This window comes from Battus philenor, unplaced genomic scaffold (assembly GCF_028537555.1).
Source record: "Battus philenor isolate CCGP_79_NKW_IND1 unplaced genomic scaffold, ilBatPhil1.0.hap1 SCAF_26, whole genome shotgun sequence".
In the NCBI taxonomy this organism is placed as follows: Eukaryota; Metazoa; Arthropoda; class Insecta; order Lepidoptera; family Papilionidae; genus Battus; species Battus philenor.
In genome coordinates, this window is record NW_027181689.1 from 490,892 (window position 1) to 511,470 (window position 20,579).

General features: G+C 34.6%; 2 protein-coding genes across 2 annotated transcripts in view; one reads left to right on the plus strand and one right to left on the minus strand.

Annotated features, from left to right (window-relative positions):
* Positions 1–18,066, minus strand: part of LOC137925196 (dual serine/threonine and tyrosine protein kinase-like) — a 43,013-nt gene extending 24,947 nt beyond the window's left edge. Inside the window, exon 1 of the mRNA XM_068768600.1 lies at positions 17,876–18,066. The gene's annotated coding sequence lies outside the window, so the exon portion shown is untranslated. The remainder of the gene's footprint in view (positions 1–17,875) is intronic.
* Positions 18,067–19,600: 1,534 nt separating this feature from the next.
* The window catches only part of bol (boule homolog, RNA binding protein), a 57,116-nt gene continuing 56,137 nt past the window's right edge, over positions 19,601–20,579 (plus strand). The window contains exon 1 of the mRNA XM_068768637.1: positions 19,601–20,283. Within this exon, the coding sequence (XP_068624738.1) occupies positions 19,909–20,283 (375 nt within the window). The 5' untranslated portion in view covers positions 19,601–19,908. The remainder of the gene's footprint in view (positions 20,284–20,579) is intronic.

Here is a 20,579-nt window from a genome sequence, read left to right on the forward strand (position 1 = left end):
AACAACAACACTGAATCGACCAGGAAAGCCTCGCCTTTACTGCCTCATCCTTCATCTGAGTGTCTAATGCAGGTTCGGAAACCCGAATGCTTTAGTTTAATATAGCTCGCGGACTCTTCCGTACCGTGAACTCCTTACCGAAGAAGCTGTGAAAGCCTTAAGGCTAACAGCAAAAACTTCACAGAAACAATACTAATAGCAAAGGCAGTTCGTTCGTAACAACATTATAGCTAAGTTATAGTTCTAGCTACCTAACTTAGCCTTAATTTTTTAGGCTCAAGTGTTATTTATTTACAACAAATATTATATTTATTGTGACGCGGTGCGGTCTTCATTTTCAAGACAAGCTGTCTTCCTCCGAAAATTACAAATGTACTATTAATTTTAGATTTAAAACTAACAAACAGGAGATATAAGATATCTCGTACTTTATTATTTATTATTACATTAAATAATAATAAAAAAGTTTGAATTATCGATTCTTGTATTAAATGTACATATCGAAGATACAACGATCTTCAGTGAGTCGGTATTTTGTTTACCAAGCAATGATTTATCGTATAATAACAATAATTCATTATATACTGATTAAAACACTATTTATAAGCGAGATTATAAGGTAACTTTTTATTTAAATCAAATTCAAATTCAAAATATCTTTATTCAAGTACAATACCCGGAGATAAATATTGCACATCGACCTTCGGAAAGAGACAATCGGCTAATTTCGGCTTCGTAGAGCGTTATCTCTGTCGCACAAAATACAACAACTGACAATGCATATGCGTACACTTAAACCCGTGAAGGGTTTATCATTTTGAATGAAATTAAGGCACTACGGGCTTATTTGTATTTCTTGTATTTATCACATTACTGCGTTAAAATAATATTTTATTAAACTGTTTTGGTATGTGACCGTTGGGATTCCAATTTCTACCACATAAACCTAAAATGAGTACTACACGTAAAAATAAATGCTTTGTATATCTGTATATCTGTATATATGTATATATATATATAGATATATATATATATATATATATATATAGATATATATATATATATATATATATATAAGGTTTTTTTAAAAAGTAAGTATAAAAAATATTATACACATTTTTTTTTATATTTGCTATCATTTTAGTGTACTTATCTACAAGATTAAGTCATGCATTTAAGGGTTAAAAAAAATCTCTCAGGGAATCTCTAGCTTTTAAGTCATAAATAGCACACGGCTCTTTTCTGTAATATAAATATAGAGTTAATTTTAGAGACACTGTCCTATAATAAAGATAAACCGACCACAATTACATTTACAATAAAACAGAGTTGACTAATAACAAAAGTTTACGACTATTCTGAGTGTGTGTGTTTAAAATAAGGCCTCTGTTTTGGGACCTCTCAATTTCTGTTCTATATGGGGCAGGAACGTTACGTTACAGGTAAATAAGTTTTCCAGTTTTATTACATATTTTTATTTACTTAGGAATTTATCACTAGTCTACGCACTGCCTTCCCTTTCTAGAAGCTAAGTTATCTTTTGAAAGAACTTAAGGGTGACCCTCTGATATAATTTATTTCTCAAGAAGCAATTAATCAACAATACTATTTATAATACACCGAGCAATCAAAATATCGACCAACTGTGATATTGGGTGCGTTCTCAGGACATAATCGGTAAACATCGAGTGCATTTTAAGTGCAGATGCACTTAAGGTATGTCACGTTTTCTCCAAATCGAGTTCTTTAATATTATTGAAACTGTTTAAAAATGTAACCAAAATCAAAATCTTTTGTTTATCCTGTGGACAACCAGAATAAAGGACATTGTATATAATTAAGTGTCTTGTCTTGATGCTAGGTCTCATTATCCTTGGCCTAGTCAGATTGTTAAGCTGAGGATACTCTGTATGAACATACATTTATGATTTATACAAGAATGTATGTACATATAAAGAGTATTGAATTAAAAATATAAGGAAACACTGAAGGTATCGATAACAACATATGTGTTCTTGTCGCAACTTTCTTTCTGATTTTTATACTTTCTCTTATATTAAGAATCTTTGTCGTACATTGTCGAAATCGTCATTTTTAGAACCGTTTACTAATTTAGCAGTTAACCACAAATTTGGCTCCTTTATTTAACACTCGAACTTTCGTAAAACCAAGAATAATTTATTAAAATCTGTAGGCGAAAAAATCAAGTCAGTTGGTAGTTTATCTAGGCTTGACAGAAGGCACGGCTGTTATAAGCCAATTAGTACAATATCCCATCCACACTCAGGGATTTTTTAGAAAAAAAACACCACTTTAAGGTAGAGATAAAATTCTATTATTCAAAATTGTATCTTTTAATAGAAGTCTTATTAATCGTAAACTTAATATCTGTTTTATTTTTGAATCTATTCTGCTTCGCGAGGTGTTACACTTGTGGAGAAGCAGGAATAAACTCCACAACAACACATATTTTAATAAAGTTTTACACAGATATATACATATACATTTATTTAAGCGACCTTACTGCCAAGAATTCTTATAATGTAAATATTCGTTTATTGAACAATAAGCCTTTTCCGTCAATTCATTTTTAATATGCATTTTAAATATTGCAAATGGTAGTTCAATAATGTTTTGCAGAAATTTATTATAACATCTGATTCCGTTTATTACAAATGAATTAGACACTTCTTGCAGTCGAAACTTTGGTACAGTTAGTTTTTCATGGTGCCTTGTTAATACACTATGGACGTACTATATTTTTTTAATTTATTATGATTATTGTAAACATACAAAATATTATCGTAAATATATTGTAAGGCTGCTGTAAGAGTATTGACCTGTTTAAACCGATTTCTCAAGAAGATTCGCGAGCCTAAGCCGTAAATAGCTCGGATGGGTCTCTTTTGCAAAACAAATATATTTTCAATATCCGCACCTTTAACCCAAAGCATCAATCTATAGCAGTATCAATATGAAAATCCCCTTCAATCACTCGGAAGGGACCTTTAAAAACTTTCACAATTACAGTTCAAATTTTGTACGACAATATTTACTAAATTTAATGCCAAATTAAAACCTGGAATGAAACCGAAAAACACTAATTACAATTACATCAACTTCGGTTTACTTGTGTAGACCCAGTGCCGTGTGTTCCCGTCAATGGTTTTGACTTAGCTGGTTTAAGTTATCACCAAGTACTATGTTGAACTGACCATGTCAGGATTGGTAACATATTTTTTTTGCTTATATATATTTGTGATTTTTATACATTTTTATTACCCTTTTTTATTTATACCACTCTTATAATATAATATACGTGCATATATATGCATATCTTATAATATAATATATATAATATTACATGCATATCATCCTAGCTGAGGATATATTTCGAAGGCCCCCATTTTTGAGGGCTTATTACCCCCCCCCTCCCTCCCCCGCGCTCTGTGTGTAGCAGGGGCGATACAGTTTCGGGCTAAAATAATTATTACAATACATTTTTTTATTCCTTCTTCTTTACTTTTCTTTATTTCACAATTTCTTTTTGACTTTCTTTACAGCCTTCACCTTATTAATTAATTCATTCCTCTCTAATGTTTTTTCACACATCACCTTTTTTCCCTCGCCTTCATTACCAATAACATATGTTTTGAGAGCTTCTTTTATTGTGTTTTCTTTTATAATAATCTTTATTTTTTATTTTTATTTCTGTTGATGGTATGCGGCTTCCGAGGACCTGTTATCAGGCTTCATAAACAAGGTTGCTCGTAAACCAACTGACATCAACAGTGTTATTGTCCTGAGGTTATCTTTGAACGGAACTTAGCCTTGCAAGAGATAATGGGAGAGAACTCATTTATTACTTCGATTTTAACTATTGCGCCGTCGACCGTATTGCTTGCCGCTTTCACTTCTAATTTAGTGGACTGTACCGTGACCCAAGGAGTTGTCTCGCGAAAACTGGTAGGACGACACAGCAAAGAAACAGGTTTATTAAATACAAAAACTAAGTTATACAAACTAAGTACACTATGTTATGAGGTACCGTATCTCAGAGAATGCGCTTGGACATGTTACTTGGATCCCTACTTGTATCTATACTCGAGCGTTGATGGGAGAGATTGACATCTGGTCATTTCGACGAATCTCAAAAAGCGCGGGACGCGTGGTAGAGTTCCTATTAGCACATTCGGTGAAGACTCTACTTGTGTGTGGCGCAAGGGTGGGGTTTCGCGTATGCCCGCTCCACGTAAAACTACTCCGTAACACTAGTGAAATATTAGAGAAATACTTCTTTTTAGCCCATGGGCGCCCACTGCAGGGCATGAGCCTCAACCAAACGTGCCCACGATCGCCAGTCTCGCGCTACCCACTACATACAGCGATTTCTCGCGACTTTGACTATGTCGTTAGTTCACCTCATGTCGGACCTACCTATAGAGCTTCATCACCGAAATCTAATCGACCACAACAGGAATCGTAAACAACGAAAACTAAAATTATGAAATTGAAACAAATTTTGAAATAGAATCCTTTATAAAAGTACTTGACAGAATAATGTAATATACGTGAAAAGATAATTCATCACCATCATCCTGCTAAAATAACTTCACTGTTGGATATAGGCCAATCCCATATTTCCAATAGGAACGATAGGAAACGTAACGACCACCGACAACCTTAATGTCACCTGTCCACCTCGTGGATGCTCTTTTCAGTCCAGGGTCTTCACTCCAAAACCCAGACTCCAGCGGGCATCTGTTTTGAACGCTATATGGTTACTGACAGTTCCTTATTTGATCTAGTAGAGAAATCCCGAGCATACGCCATATTTCCATGGGTCGTTTTGATTAACATTAATTTATAAATCTTATATCATATTTATTATTTATGAATGATTAATAATAAAATTAATTTTAGAATTCTAAAATATTTTTTAAAAATTCCAGTATCACTGGCGTACGTAAAATTAAGGTAATTTAGTTGTATACAATCATGTGTACGGCATCGTTTTCAACTTTCTTAAAGACACGAAAGGTCCTTACGAGAAGCTAATTGCTCTCTTTAAGCCGAACAAGCGCGGCGGAACAATTGGCACAAATTACAAGACCGCAAATACCGGGCCAGCGAAAGTGGAACGCAATGGAAGATTAAGGCATTAACATGCTTCAGCTTAAAGACGCAGCTTGTACTGAATACTTTTCAAAATTAGAGCAAAACACATTTTTTTGTATAATAACTCCCTTGACACACTTCGTGATTTCAAAAGCCATAGTCCAGTGTAAAAAATAAACAAGAAAAACTTATTTCAAATTGACATCTATAGATGTGTTTACGATTTCGAGAACAAGAACACACTAACGCCCTCTACTTCTTACAACTGTTTTAAACGACGCTCTCGTAGGGAAATCCCCAGCACAGACTTTTCCATGGCTGTCTGTCGAACAACAGATACACAGGCTGTATAACAGTGTCCATCACGTAGTGGTAGCAATATCACGTTACACGTGTGTTGCACGGACGAGGCTCAAGATTCGATCACAAGGTACACCGACGTGGCGAATCCGTCGCACAGACATTGGCGTACAGCCTGAGGATGCCAATATGGAGTAGAGATGAGGAAGTGGTTGCAAGCAACGTAATCTTAAGAAAGTAAGAAAAGGACCAATATTTAGCCACTTCCGCACATTCAGTGGTAGTCGTGCAACAAAGTGCACCGCCCGCCAGCCCGCTGATAAATGCGCATGCGGCAAACAATGCGAATCACACAACCGCAACCGCCAAATTACTCAACACGTGTTTCACCCCTCCACGGGGCATCTTCAGGAGTTATGTAACACCGATTAGTACCACACACAGAGTCTAATCTTAAGAGACTTACTTGACTTGACATGACCAAACAAATTGGAAAATAATAAACGTAAACGTAAAACAAACGTGCTAATGTCTGTTGTCTGATGTAACATCGATCCTAATAATAATAAAAATAAAAAACACCTCTCCATAGCTTTGTTGAGCCACTATAAGCTTGTCAATGTGACCTGAAATTACGCGCTAAAAGGAATATCCCAGAGAAGATATTTCGTTGTTTCTCGAACTCTGCCTAGCCAAATATGATTACACTTTGTTTTTAAGTAAAATTTATATTTCGATCTTGTAAAAAAAGTCACCAGTATACCTTTTCATGGCTTTGTTCAGCCACTATGGCCTGAAGTAGTAGGCCCTGCGAGGTATGAGACGACAAGATATTTCGTTGTTCCTCAAACTTTACCCGGCCGAACAGGATTACATATATATTTTTGAAATTCTAAATAGGCGTAAAGGACAGTGTAGAATTAGCATGTGTTGATGCTATTTTGCATGAGTAGGCCCCATACTAGCTGGACCGACGAAATTTAAAAGTCGTGGTAGTCGTTAAGATGGTGACTCGAGAAAGCCTTGCACTGGAGGTTTTTCCATATGAGGATCCTATGCTTTCCGCAACAAAGTAAACCATTGAATTGTTATATTAAGAAAAGGCTTTGTATAAATAAAAGAATTTGAAATAAAGGGACAACTGTTTGGTGCGAAGGATGGATGGAGACTGACTTGGCGGGGTGGTTGCGTTGACGAGGAACAAGGAGTCGCTGAATATTGGAACTTTCAATTAGATGCTGTGTGTAATAAAACAGAAATGCTTTTTATGAGTACATCAAAGAGTCTAACTTTATATAACTAATAATATCTTTTTCCTATATTAAATTCGAACCAATCGTATTTTTGAGGACCGCAAATACTTTATCTTGTTCCTACATGCCATTCACACGGTTCATTACCGCAATACGTTACGTAACACATACATACGCAATCAGGCTTAGTCATCGAAACTTAGCTGCGTAGATTATACTGGTTGTCAATATTAGATGAAATCTCCAATCAGACGAAACGTAGCTCGATGCTTTTATTTGTTTGCATTCATTTACTAAATTTTTGTCTTGCTGGATGTTCCATACACTATTTTTTTAATGATCTCCGTTTTTTAAGACATCTCGTTCCTTCTGCCACGTGTTGTTCAGCGACGTTACATATTTGTGTATTTTTTTCATGGCATATAAAAGATTGAAAAGGTTTTTTTTAATGGTCTCCGCTATTAGCGGCCTTTCGTACCCCAAAAGTCCCTATCCCAAATATCTTATTTTCGGAATAAGGACTTTTATTTTCTTTTAACAAGTTTGTCGTATAATACTTTTATTTCCGCTCTCCTTTCATTGATCTTAGGTTCTTTCGTACTTTTCCTTTCTTTCTACATTTCTTGTACCTTTCCCTTTTATTTGATTCTTTCATTCCTCACCTCATTCGTGGCTCAATTTTACATTTCTTTATCTTTATCATTTTTTTACACTTTTTGTTCTACTTACATTTGTTTTTATTTTACCTAATTTGCCTATTTTACTGTTTACATTTATTTTCACGTGTCAACTTTTGATTCTATTTAATATTTTGGCGCAATTCTCTACAAAATTAAAGGAATGTTGGACTCATCTCTGTCATTAATTAGCGAGGCTATAGTATCCTCGCAGATCTTCGTGCCTAACAGGCATTCGGAGTCAACTCGGAGTAGTCCGAAAGCGAGACAATAGACTACCAGGTGGCCCACGGTCCTCCTTGGACTCAAACTGGTGAAGGTACTCAGAGAACCCCTCTTGCCCCCTGAAGAGCTGGACTGAGTTCACCTCGACACTGCGGAGCAAGCGGTAGACTGAGATGGCGTCCGGGAAGATTAAAAAATATTACCTAAATGCAGACGGCTTCCAATCATGTTCTGTTGTAAATCTATGGTGATGGCTTATGTTCAGCAAATTGCGTTCTACGGCTGAAATGACTCTTCCATTTGAGACCACGTTTAAGTCATTATGGATTTAAGTTTAAGATTCTAGAGTGGGCACCACGGATTTTTAAGGCCCCCATTGCTACAGACCTCTCGTTCCCTCTGTCTTATTTGGTACAGATACTTTATTTAGCAAAACTTTTTTCATTGTTACTATTTTATTTTCATTCTCTCTCGTTCGTCACAATTTCTATCGCTACATCCTCTTTCATTCATCACATTTTCTTTTGTCTCTCTTTCTTCACCACATTCATTATTCCTGTTTTTTATTTTTAATATACCCCGACCATATATTTTTAAACTTAACTTTATATTTGTTCATAACCTCATTGACAATTTTCGTGCAATAATCTAGAAATTTCTTTATTCGTTCTTTATCTACCACTAAGAAGGCGATGGTGCCACTTTTCACCAGTTCATTCAGCTCCACTTCACACTCATATTTTCGAGATTCGAGTTCGAGACAACTCGTTATAGCGTGGACCACGGTCTTGTCCACCGCTGGGTCACAGATGCACGAGGGAATCTCCCTGAATTTGGACCTATATAGGTACCTGACGAATCCCCCGTGCACTGTGAACATTTGGTTCAGAACCGTGTTCAGCTTCGCTTCCAATATCATATTGAATGTCTATATGTCTGCCCTATATTCAGTAGGCTACAAGTTTAATTTGCCATACCTTATTTAATTGACATTCCGTTAACAACTTCATCACAATTGTTACACTTTCATTTCACTACAATATTTCAATTCGAAATAACATCACCGGGTTATCGAATTCAGAACAATAGGTACTGACGTCTGTTCCAAGTAAACGATAATTAATTTTTAACATACATTGAAGCCTTGTTTATTCTCTTCTTATCTTTGTTCTGTTCAAGTGGGGCAAGGTATGCTGGAATAACTGATAGCCTGGGCTAACATTGTATGTATCTCTGGATCAAATCTATAAGTCAAGGGCTGGTACGTAGGCATTAATAGTTCAGGGTTGCCAACCTTTCTTAAAAAATACTTTTATAATATCAAAGAGAATACCCGGAGATTTTGTAAATAAAGAGGTAGGATAATTAAAATGACTTGCCACAGGTTGCCCGCCTCTGTGTTATAATGAATACATAAAACATTGTTGAATTTCAAAAGGGAACCTATTCACTTTCTGGCCGACTCTCAGCAGATCATTAGAAAAAGAAATGAGAACAAAAATGTAGAATTAAAAGCAGAAAATTTAAAACTAATGGTAATAGCAAAGAAATAGAGGCGATATTTGTACGAATTTTTAATGAAAGAAAAGATAATGTAAGAAAATATGTTTGAAAAAGGATAGAACGGAAGAAATTGTAAAGGACGTGAGTAGAGAATGCTAATAAAAACTAAACGGAAAAATTATTGCACAAAAAGTCCGTTAAAGCTATAAGGTAGGGGGATTGAGGTCTCCAAAAACGGAGCCCCCATAAAAAATATCAACAAACGGACTGTCTACATGGACCTTAATAATGTTAAAAACAATTGACGACCCCAATGTGAGAGTTACTTTCGTTACAGCCGAAATATCGAAAAAAAAACAATTTACTTATGATTATTTATTTCAGAAATAAATTACAAATTAAACTAATATGCTAACTAATCTAGCTGTCCACTTCCAAGTGATAAAGATAAAACCAATTTATTCAATTTTTGAACTTTTAAAAGGACTCTTATTGATTGTCAACTTATTATTTATTTATTTATTTTAATCTATTTTATTTTTGACTCTACTCCGCTTTGCAAGGTGTTATAGTTGTGCAGATAAAGCAGGAAGAAACTCCACAACAACACATGTATTAATAAAGTTTAACACATATTTATACATATACACCTTATCAGATATAGCCTAAATGAAATCAAAATAATCTACCAGTGTTTATTTTTGGCTCTTAGCATAATACGGAACTTTTGGAAACCCATATATACCGCTATAGCTGAGGTCTAATATTTGATTTTAGTTTGATGATCAAAATTTAATAATAATTTTAATAAATCAATGTCAGTGGGTCGAGTCGTATTCACTGCGCCGGTGTGAAGGAATTCAAATTACAGATCGAAATAACTGGTTCCGTACAACGATTGCATTTATATATTTCGGGGTTTTTAAATCGAGGTATCGATAAAATTTTAACATTTTATATTGAATGTTCATTTGGAAGTAGTCAGGTAAAAAAATATCATAGTTAAAACATTTCCCTGTCCATCACTATAGGGTTGTTGTACATGAGGCCATAAAAAAACGCGACCATAAAAAAATTTTCAGGTTTCCATGCAATTTTGCACTTGCAACTTTGCATAAAAACATGCGTCTTTCTTAAGTTATCGAAAGTAATTATTTTCTGCGGCAACTTATTTAAGTATTTATAACTTAACTATATATGAAACGCTGAACGGGAATAACGCAATACAGGTCATCGTGGCGATCTCTGAGCGAAGCCTATATCTATATAGGAGTAATTTGGCGGTGGCGGTTGTGTGATTGCCATTGTTTGCCGCATACGCATTTATCAGCGGGCTGGCGGGCGGTGCCCTTTGTTGCACGACTACCACTGCATGTGCGGAAGTGGCTAAATATTGGTCCTTTTCTTACTTAGGATGGACTTCCGCGAGGTAACGCCTGATTCCATTAAATACTTAAGCCTATATCATGCAATGGGCATCTATCGTTTCATATAATTTAACACATGAATACGATTCTTATATATTAACCTTGTCATTTATATAAAATTATATCAGGTTACACAATTTTATCACAGATAAGATAATGAAGATATTTCTTAACATTTGTTTTATGAGAATTCAAACTGTAAGGTATATTATAACAAATAGGTCTAGGGTGAACGGCTTCAGTTCCTTGTCACTTTAATATTGTATACATTTCAATAAACTAGGCCAGAGGTGTGCAACCTTTTTAATCGAGCCAATTAAAATCTTTTGGCGGACCACACACGAAGTGACATTAATTAACAATTCACCAAACTGTAACTATTAAAATAATAAAGTAAAGATTTCATACACAAATTTAAGTTCAAAATAAAATCAAACATGAATAGAAGAACGAATTTAAATAAAAATTTCCAGATATCAGAGATAAAAAGAAATTCGTCCTACATTCCTTAGATGTTGTAGTACGATTATTCAGGTGGTTATAAAAATAAATAAATACGGTCGAAAATTTAGCCAAAATAATGTAAAAATACAAAACTATATAATAATATATACCAACAGTAATTAAAAGATAGAAATGTGATAAATAAATTAAATGTAATAATTTATACGGTAATCATACCAAAGAAATTAGAATAAGAGACGTAGCTGATGAGGAAATAGTGGAGAAGAGAGAAAGGTTATGTGTGTAATAACAAATTTCTCCAACTTAAAAATGCCGGCGCATTCTTCTTTCATGGCCAAATCTTCTACCACACCTGCTGTTTGTACGTGGAACGATTTACCGCTTAACATAAGACGTGCTTACTCACAACCTATTTTTAGGAAAATTGTTAAGAAATATTTACTAGACCTATGATTATTTATACTTTCATTTCTTTTTCTTTCCCTGTTTCTTTATTGTGAAGCAAGTGCGATCCAAGTTGGTTTGATGTTTTTATTTATTTAATATTTGTATTTATAAAATGTATTATACCGTATTTATTATATATACATTCTATATACATATATGATAGTGTATATGTATATTTTGTCTATATATACACGTTAACTACCCTTTATATAACCCTGTACTGTTTCCATACTATGGTTGTCTGTAAAAAAATGCCTTGTAGGTAATACCGCTCATTGTACTTTTTGTTTACTATTATGAGACTATGTATATTAAAAATATTAAACTAAATTTCTGAAAACAAAATTTAACTGTAAAAAAGGCCCTGTTCCTCCTAAAGGTTGAACGTGAGATCCTTTGACTCAAAACACAAGAAAAATTTACGGTCGTAAAATAATCTTTTACTGCTTCATCCTTTGCACAAATAATTCCATCCTTAGTAAGAAAAGGACTAATATATAGCTACTTCCGCTATGTAGCAGTAGTCGTGCAATAAAGTCAGGAGTAATGTTACACCGATCAGTGCCAAAACACCGAGTTCCTTTATCGGCAGGTGCCCCGTGGAGGAGTGAAACACGTGTTGTTTCACATTTAACGGTGGCAGTTGTGTAATTCGCATTGTTTGCCGCATGCGCATTTATCAGCGGGCTGGCGGGCGGTCGCACGACTACTGCTACATAGCGGAAGTAGCTATATATTAGTCCTTTTCTTACTTAGGATGGACTTCCGCAAAGTAACGCCTGAATCCATTAGATATCTTCTAAAGAGTTCTACTCTAAAATTGACTTTACATTTAGCATTATCAGCAAATCGGTACATGTTTAAGAAGGTACAAGACTTGTTAGGAAGAATCGTCATAAATATCTAATAGCGTATCATGTATATATCATATGTATGTTGTATCTTCGTATATATGAGTAATTATAATAAATATAGTATTTATGTGGCCACCAGTATTCGACTGGCGGGCCGCGGTCTGTGCAACCATGCTCTTAAACGATCATCTTATCATATTTGACTCATTTTATCATATTTACTTTATTTTATTTACATCTAGTTTGTTCCTTACTATATTTAACTTCTAATGTCGAATCTATTTACGACTTGCTCCCCTGTGCGACGTGGGCCGCACCTTTGGCAACACTGCGCTAGATTCTGCTCTAACAATGGGGAATCCCCGTGCGAGTTGATATCTCAAACATGACTCACTATTCCATATAGCAGAATATATTGCACAACATGCCATAGACATTAAATAGAAGCAAAAAAATTTTAATCATCAATATGGTATATCGTCTTCTGCACTAGTGAAACTAGGATAGTAAATGTGGACTTGTATAATGTCACATAGATCCGCGATACTATCGAACAGCACGATATCCATTGCGGGTCGAGTTTATACAAGTTCGCGAAAGGATGACGTCAGACAAGTTTAGTATAGTTTAGAAACGTTGGATGTTAAGTGTGCTAGAGAGTCGTCAACATCGACATGATGTAAAGTTGCATGTTAGCGTTCCATATATCTAATATGAAAAAATATGTAAACACGAGAAATATCACTAATTGCAATACAGTAAAAAATATTTGAACACTTGGCGGGGAACGGTACATCTCAAGTGGCGTGGGATCGTGGAAGCGTGCTATCGGTTCAGCCGACCTTTGTTTTAATAGCAAACATTCCAATGCGCCCGCGCACCAGCCACAGCAGATTACATCCATTGCCCGGGAGAAGGACCCTGGTCTCGGTCGCGTTCACTAGCTATGTGACTTTTCACGCGCCGGGGCTAATTATAACTTTCATTATAAATTCTCGTATCCGTTCTTCAACTCCACTCTTCGGAGCATCATGAAAATCACGCCATAATCATAATATCACCTCGTATCCCAATACAGTAAGTGTTGAACAAATATCATAGAAACATTGATATTAAGTAGCGTCTAGCCATAAGTCAGAGCTCAACATTTGGTCTGTGTTCATAGTTCCATCATTATATATTCCTTATTATTTTTCAATTTGTTTATTTATCCTGTTTTTTGTTATACAATACTTTAAATTTTGCTTTAGGCTTCTTCCATTCCTTCGTCACAAGCCATCACAGCGTTTACTGTCAGCGAAGCAAATTGCACATATATTTATATATGTATATTATAACTGTGACATCTATTCACAGGTGCGAGTTTTATTATTAAAATAACCTTCGATCATTGAGGTGGAAGCTATTCGTACCTCGCACCGGCACGAACACATCCTGTCTACTACCGGCGCTCCTCGTTTCGACCTGCTGCCGCCTGATCAGGTCTGGGAGATCGTGCGGCTTCTTACCACCACCATCAGGGGAGTACCGAGCTGCGGTGCAAAATCAGACCAGGCCTTCTGCACACTACCCTTTTTAATTAAATATATTTTTCTTCTGTTGCCGAGTTCGCAGTTTTCTTTTACCTTCACCACCCACAGCAGAAACGGTACAATGACTGATAGATGCTCATGCAAGATGCAATGGGCATACTACCTACTCGCCAATGGCAGTCTTAGGCTGCCCGCATCCAATTCCTCGCGACCTTGACAATGTCGGTCAAGACAAAAAAAATTTCAAACTAAATCACTCTCAAGTCTGATTTGATCTCGGAGCGAAATCCCAGACATAGCCGTCTCTGTTGCTCTCTGGGTAAACTTAAGCCTTCTTATAAGACTCATATATATCATCACCGGCAACACACTCTCGTGAAAGACTTTCACCTTTAAAAATTATTATTTAACAATAATAACACCAAAAAATTAATCCCCTTATCTCATGATGAAAGAAAACTCGGAGGACAATGTTATATATGAACACCAGAGAACTATGCAATGCTACAGCATATAGTTCCACCTCCCTTTCCGGGAACTCAGTATGAAGCTACACAAAGCCTCCGGGCTATGACCATATACCGAAACAATGATGCTACGTCAAAGATCGAAATAGATTATATATATGCCTGACGGCTGTTGGGCTGGAAGGTTCTCTGGTGGTGACCACGACCAGGTAGACTCAACGTAGATACCCCCCCCCCCCTTGTTGTTATATAACACCATTTAAGGTAGTCGCTGGATGCAGGCAAGACCAGTCATCGTGGCAATCTCTGGCGGAGGCTTATACCTTACAGTAGGTGTTTATCGGCTGACCTGATGATCATATTAATTTAAAGTCTTTGTACTATTAAACTGATATTATAGTATTGTGTATATATATTTTGAGTTTAACAAGATTGAATGTATACTTATAAATCATGATTTCAGCAAAAGATGTCCATTTCTGGGCATAGACCACCTTTAGAGTTCCAATAAGACAAGTTGGAAATTTCTTAAGACCTGCCGAAGGATACAAGCCTATCAAGATTGAAGATCAGTTAATTTCTAGATCAAACTACCAATGTATTGTAAGAAACATTTCAAATTCGTGTATATAGGGTGAGAAATCTAGGCGGCAATATATTGCAAGAAGGCCACCCAAACCTGCTACATAGGTTGTAAACCCCACCTTACCCTGATCAATTTCACACATGATAGACCAGGCATCTTCATGGTTAACCCACAGAATGCTGACAAGTTACATATTTTAGTACCATTAGTATACATAACCTTTTTTAATTTATCACACTTAAGGATTTGCAATTAAAATATTTTAAAACTCAGATCTCACATACAATTTACTTCTATGTTAAAAAGTACAGAATTGGACTTATACAGTAAATTTTTAACAAAATAAATAGAAAGAAAATTCAATAATTCCTAAAACCATGACAAGGTAAAGACAAGCATCACCATGTTCAATGCTACACAATCAATGATCATAATACCCTTTAAGTGAACTTCTGGGCATAGCGTGAAGTAAGGAAAGAACAGATAACAAATTCATAAAATTAATTTATTTATATAATTTTTTTTTCACATTTAATGTACAACAGCGAACTTAAAGTTGAAGGCATTCTCTAGCAGCTAACCATTACACTGTGCAGCGGAAAATAATAAAGGTAGATGTAACTAGATATAATCATGAAATAAAAAATGAAATAAAAAAGTAAAATCAAATTGAGAAGGAACATAATCACATTTTTATTCTTTCCATTGTGCAAATGTAAGGAAAATGGTAATGCTCAAAAAAAACCATTATAAACCCAATCCATACCTAAAACAAAAAAGTAACAAGATTCATAATAATTCAATTATATTACTGTGATCAATAAATAAGGTGAAATTGTGATTTAAAGCTCCCAGGCATTCGGAAGGCAGGTAAATTTATTTCCTAGGTTGATAGGACTGTTTATACCTATAACATTTGCCAAGTGTCTGATTGTCAAAAGCTAGAGAATCATTTGACTCAGTCCAAACCACTTTTAAGGATGTTTTATGTCTCAAACACATCAAGTCACAATTGGTTGATATCATAAAACATTGATTCTTTGCTACTTTTTTTCCTAAAAACTTGACTCTTATAATTCCACAACCACCATGTTTGCCTGGCTTCTGGTAATTCAGCAAACTAGACGAATACAGGGATGCCATTTTGACATGACTGAGGAGATAAGAACCAAATTGAAGAAGGTCTTGAAGGTTGTACTGAAAAAACATTGGCAAAATTGTGTTTTATTGAACAGGAATTACTTGGAAGGGGATTGAATTGATTTGGTAGAATAAATAAAGAATTTACATTACATAACCAAATTCACCTTACTTATTGAATACAGTATAGCAATATCTAAAGCAAATAGGAAATTAAATTTGTAATCTTTAAATGCAAATATCATATTTAAACATATTGTATGTGGTCTCTTCAGCATTATGGAAGGTGTTTTAAGCATGCATAAAAACAACCTCTGGCATATGGCGCTATAAAGAAAATTACCAAAGTTATACTATGAAGAATTTGTACCTTAACTATTCAATAGATTTTATTACTACCTATATGAGTCAAGTTGTTTAACTAAATAGGATTAAAAATATGCTTCCCTATGTAATGTAACACAATCCAAGCTTAGTCATTATTACATGAAACATTGAGTGAGGAAAGTTTAAAAATAAAAAGCAATGTCTATTCAATGTAAAAGATAATATGACACATGAAAATCATTATCTGTAAAATTTCAGGCACAGGCCCTCTTTAGAGGGCACAAGCCTCTCATAGATAAAGAATAAAATGTTTCAAATCAATAGATGTCTTAATAATTTTCTTAAATTGACAGGGATGTTAAATTTGACAAGGAAGTTCTTTCCGGACCCCATGAAAGTTTACTGTGTACTGCGCACAGTGGATCTGAATATGTGCCTGGGTAAAACACTCATGAGACACGGGGAATTCTCAGAGTAACTATATAGGTAGCTCAAAAGGGAGTTCTCCATACATCTGTGATCCAATGGTGAACCAGACGGTGGTGCATGCAATTACTGCAGCAACATTCCTTCCCTTTCAAAAGAGAAGGAAAGCTGCCACACTTTCTTGCAATTTTGTTGCAGGGTGGTGATGTTACTAGGCAAAACAAATGTATGCTGAATGATAGAAGATGAGAAAGAAAAGGTGAAATTAGAAGGGTGTATGTCCCTATCTTGAAAATAAGTTGGGGGAAAGAGTGTTAAAAAAAAGGATGTTGAATCTATTGTATTCTGCTTTGGTATTCAATATATTCTTCTATATTGGTATTCTGATTTAACACTACAAATAACTATGGTAACTTGTTTCAAGCTTACACAAAACTATAACTGAGAAAATGTCTAAGATAATAGTTTTGAAAGCTGATAATCTTAAGTGGCATTGCCTGAGTCACTCATGCATCTTATAACAGGGCAGGCTAAACTATTTATTATTATACTATTATTATAAGTTATTTTTGAGAACTTTGATAATTTAAAGTCTTAAACTTCTTCAGTAGCTTCTTTTCTTAAGTGAGACAATACATTGGTATGGAGTCCCACTTGCAACATTATATTCAGTGACCAAGAGAATTTAAAACCGTAGCTCACTTAGTTGCCATCAGATTATAAAATTTAATATTTGTTTTTATTAAATAATCCTACTTAGCAATGTATCTTGTAATTTCTGAGATTTTTACGTTTAAGTTTTACGTGTGTTTTAAAACTAAAAATACTGTCAAAATAACGATTTAAAAAAAGAACCCTTTCAAAAACCAAACAGCTACAACAGATATACTACAGTTATATATCAGAAGCTTACTCGACTGCATTAATTACGCCATTTACATTAACAAGGCAACCTTTTATGTTGTTTATGCCAGGTATTATTATAGTTGTCGGTAGAAAAAAAATAAAGTCGACCGATAAGTCGCGCTTCAATAAATCGAGGTTTTGAAAATGAATGCGCGAAACGATTCAGTGGTTCTATAACGAACGCAATATGCAACAGTTGGAAATCCAAAGAGCAATACTTACCGACAGAAGTGGAGAATTGTATTGTAATCCAGTTAACAAAGTTTTTCCTTATCGAATACAATTACACAGTATAGAACAACACGAGATCATATTTAACTAAATTAAATGTAATATAACTTTCACTTTGCACAGGTTAACATAAAAAGCGATCGATGCTGAAACTACAATAACAATAAATAAAAATAAACTTAATGAACACCGCACAAGTGCACAGCGCACGAGATTATTAAACAAACTTCATTCGGTAGACAGATTTGACGTTTGTCAGTGCTGCCAGGGTTTGAATTTCGGAGCAAAAAATAATTGCAAAAAAACTTTTTGGTTGACACAAACGATTTTTCAGAATTGTCTCTTTAATGGTATATTTTTATTGATTAACCAAAATTTAATCTAGTATAGAAATTCTCAAATTGCATTTTGGAATAATTAAATAATTACTCATAAAGTAATCTTTTGCCCCTGGACTAATATTATAATTCTCTGCTCATTTTATGAGTAAAATTTCTTTCAAACAATAAACAAACAGTATAGTAGTTGCTCAAGTTGCTGGTTGCGGGCAAAGCAAGATCGATAATTGTGGCGACCTTTAGGTGTCTATTAGCTGACCTGTTGATGCTGATAGTGTCATTAGTCAATAATGAATTAATGTACAAGAAAAGTTATACTTTATATTTATTTTAACTGTAACTTGTTATTTACAAAGAATACTATCAATTAATGAAATGATAATAAGTAAAGTAAAGTTTAATCTTTTCTACTTGTCCTTAATCGTTTTGCTATAGAACAAAGAAAAGTATTAAATAAGTATTTTATTACTCTAGTAAATATAATAAAATGGTTTTAAATCGATAAACATTATAAAAACTTTTTATAAAAATCGATATTTAAGGAGTAATGATAATTCTTTTTAATTAATTATTCAATTAATTTTATTCTACATTTTATCTTATAATGAAAAAAGAGAAGAATAACATATGTATTGAAATTAATACATAAAATTTTGTTAATCTATGCGAATATAATATTTCCACAAACCATAATCGCAAAATATACGCGTTTGGTTAAAATATATTTTAGTTAAAATTTGTTCCAAAATTTAAATAATATTATATGAATCTATGTAAAACATTTTGTATATATAATAAAGTTTGTCATTTACTAAAAGACTTTTTATGAAGTTTTGTAATATATGTTTGATAAATTAAAAAAAACTCAAACAGCTCTTTTATCACAAGTAAATTATTAATCATAATATCTTGTGAGGTAAGCAAAAACTTACGGCTAAGAAATAACTTTCCTTACCGTGAATCTAACAATATATCTTATTAGAATAAGTACCAAACAAAATTTTGGAAACAATAACGCATTAAAATAACATATTATTGAAGTACAGTTTGTGGTTTAAGTAAATAAAGACATCATTCTGTTTACCAAACTAGACAACAGTTTCAATAGGTACATCTATATTCTATTGTTTTTGATTATGTCACATTTAATTTTTAAATAAATAATATACTATTTTGGTAATAGTTAGCAAGCTTTTACTTATTATAAAAATATTAATTTAACATGTTAAATATGCACAACTATTAAATTAAAAAATCCTATTTAGTTAAATATGACAAAGGAAAGTTGATAGCGCCATCTATATGTCACGGGTTATAACTAACCAACAGAGATAAGAAGCACTTGGGATATGCAGTGCGTATAAGCGGCCGACCCAGTTGCCTCGGCCAGTAAAAATAGCGGGCGACAATAGCTCAAACACTATTTTTAGTGCGTATTTCGATAATCCCAAACCACACACTGTTATCTCTCGCATTGTTGTCTCGGAGCGTCAAGTCTGTCAGGCGCGGAGGCGGCCAGAGCGCAAGACTTAAAACATATCTATAACGCCACAGTACCGCCAAAATCGATAGCTCCGCTCGCGGGGCCAGTCCGAGTTGTTATTTCGTGTGAACATTAGTGTTCGTTTAGTTAAATCAAAAAAGTTTTAGTTTTAGTAAACAAGGGAACATGTTTTAGAAGACAAAATGGAAGGAAGCGTTAAAAGGTATATACGAAGCGAGTCGGCGAGCTGCGCTCACATGGTCGAAGAAAGTACGGCGAACAATAGAAAAAGCTCCGACCCTCACGAGAAGCTGAAGGCTTTGTTAAACTCCCCCGAAGAAGACACAGATGACAGCCTGCCCCCTTCCGATGCGCCTAAGTTCGGTACGGTGATCCATAACAGAATTTTTGTGGGCGGCTTCTCTCTGACCACAACTGATGAAGACCTTTGGAAGTTTTTCTCCGGGTTCGCCACCGTCACAGCCGCCAGGGTGATCTACGACAGGGCCGGAGTCTCCAAATGCTACGGGTTCGTGACATTTGCCAGTCCCAGGGTCGCGAGACTCATTGTGAAACAGGTTAGTTGTCTACCCGCTTTTATAACATAATATAAAACTATTTTTTTAACAGATTACGTTGCAGTTATTTTTGTATTTTCAAATTCCCGACATTTCGATTGCTTTGTGCCTATTGTAACTGGTGGGATATGACGTTGGACCTCCACCTATTAGAGCTATGTCAAGATACCTTCAGTGTTCTTAATTATTGTCATCTACGCATAAGCTCACGGTATTTTGAGGTCTTTCATTGTTGTTTAATTTTTTTTTACTTAATATTTGCGTAAATAAAAATACATAACTTAAATAAAAATCAT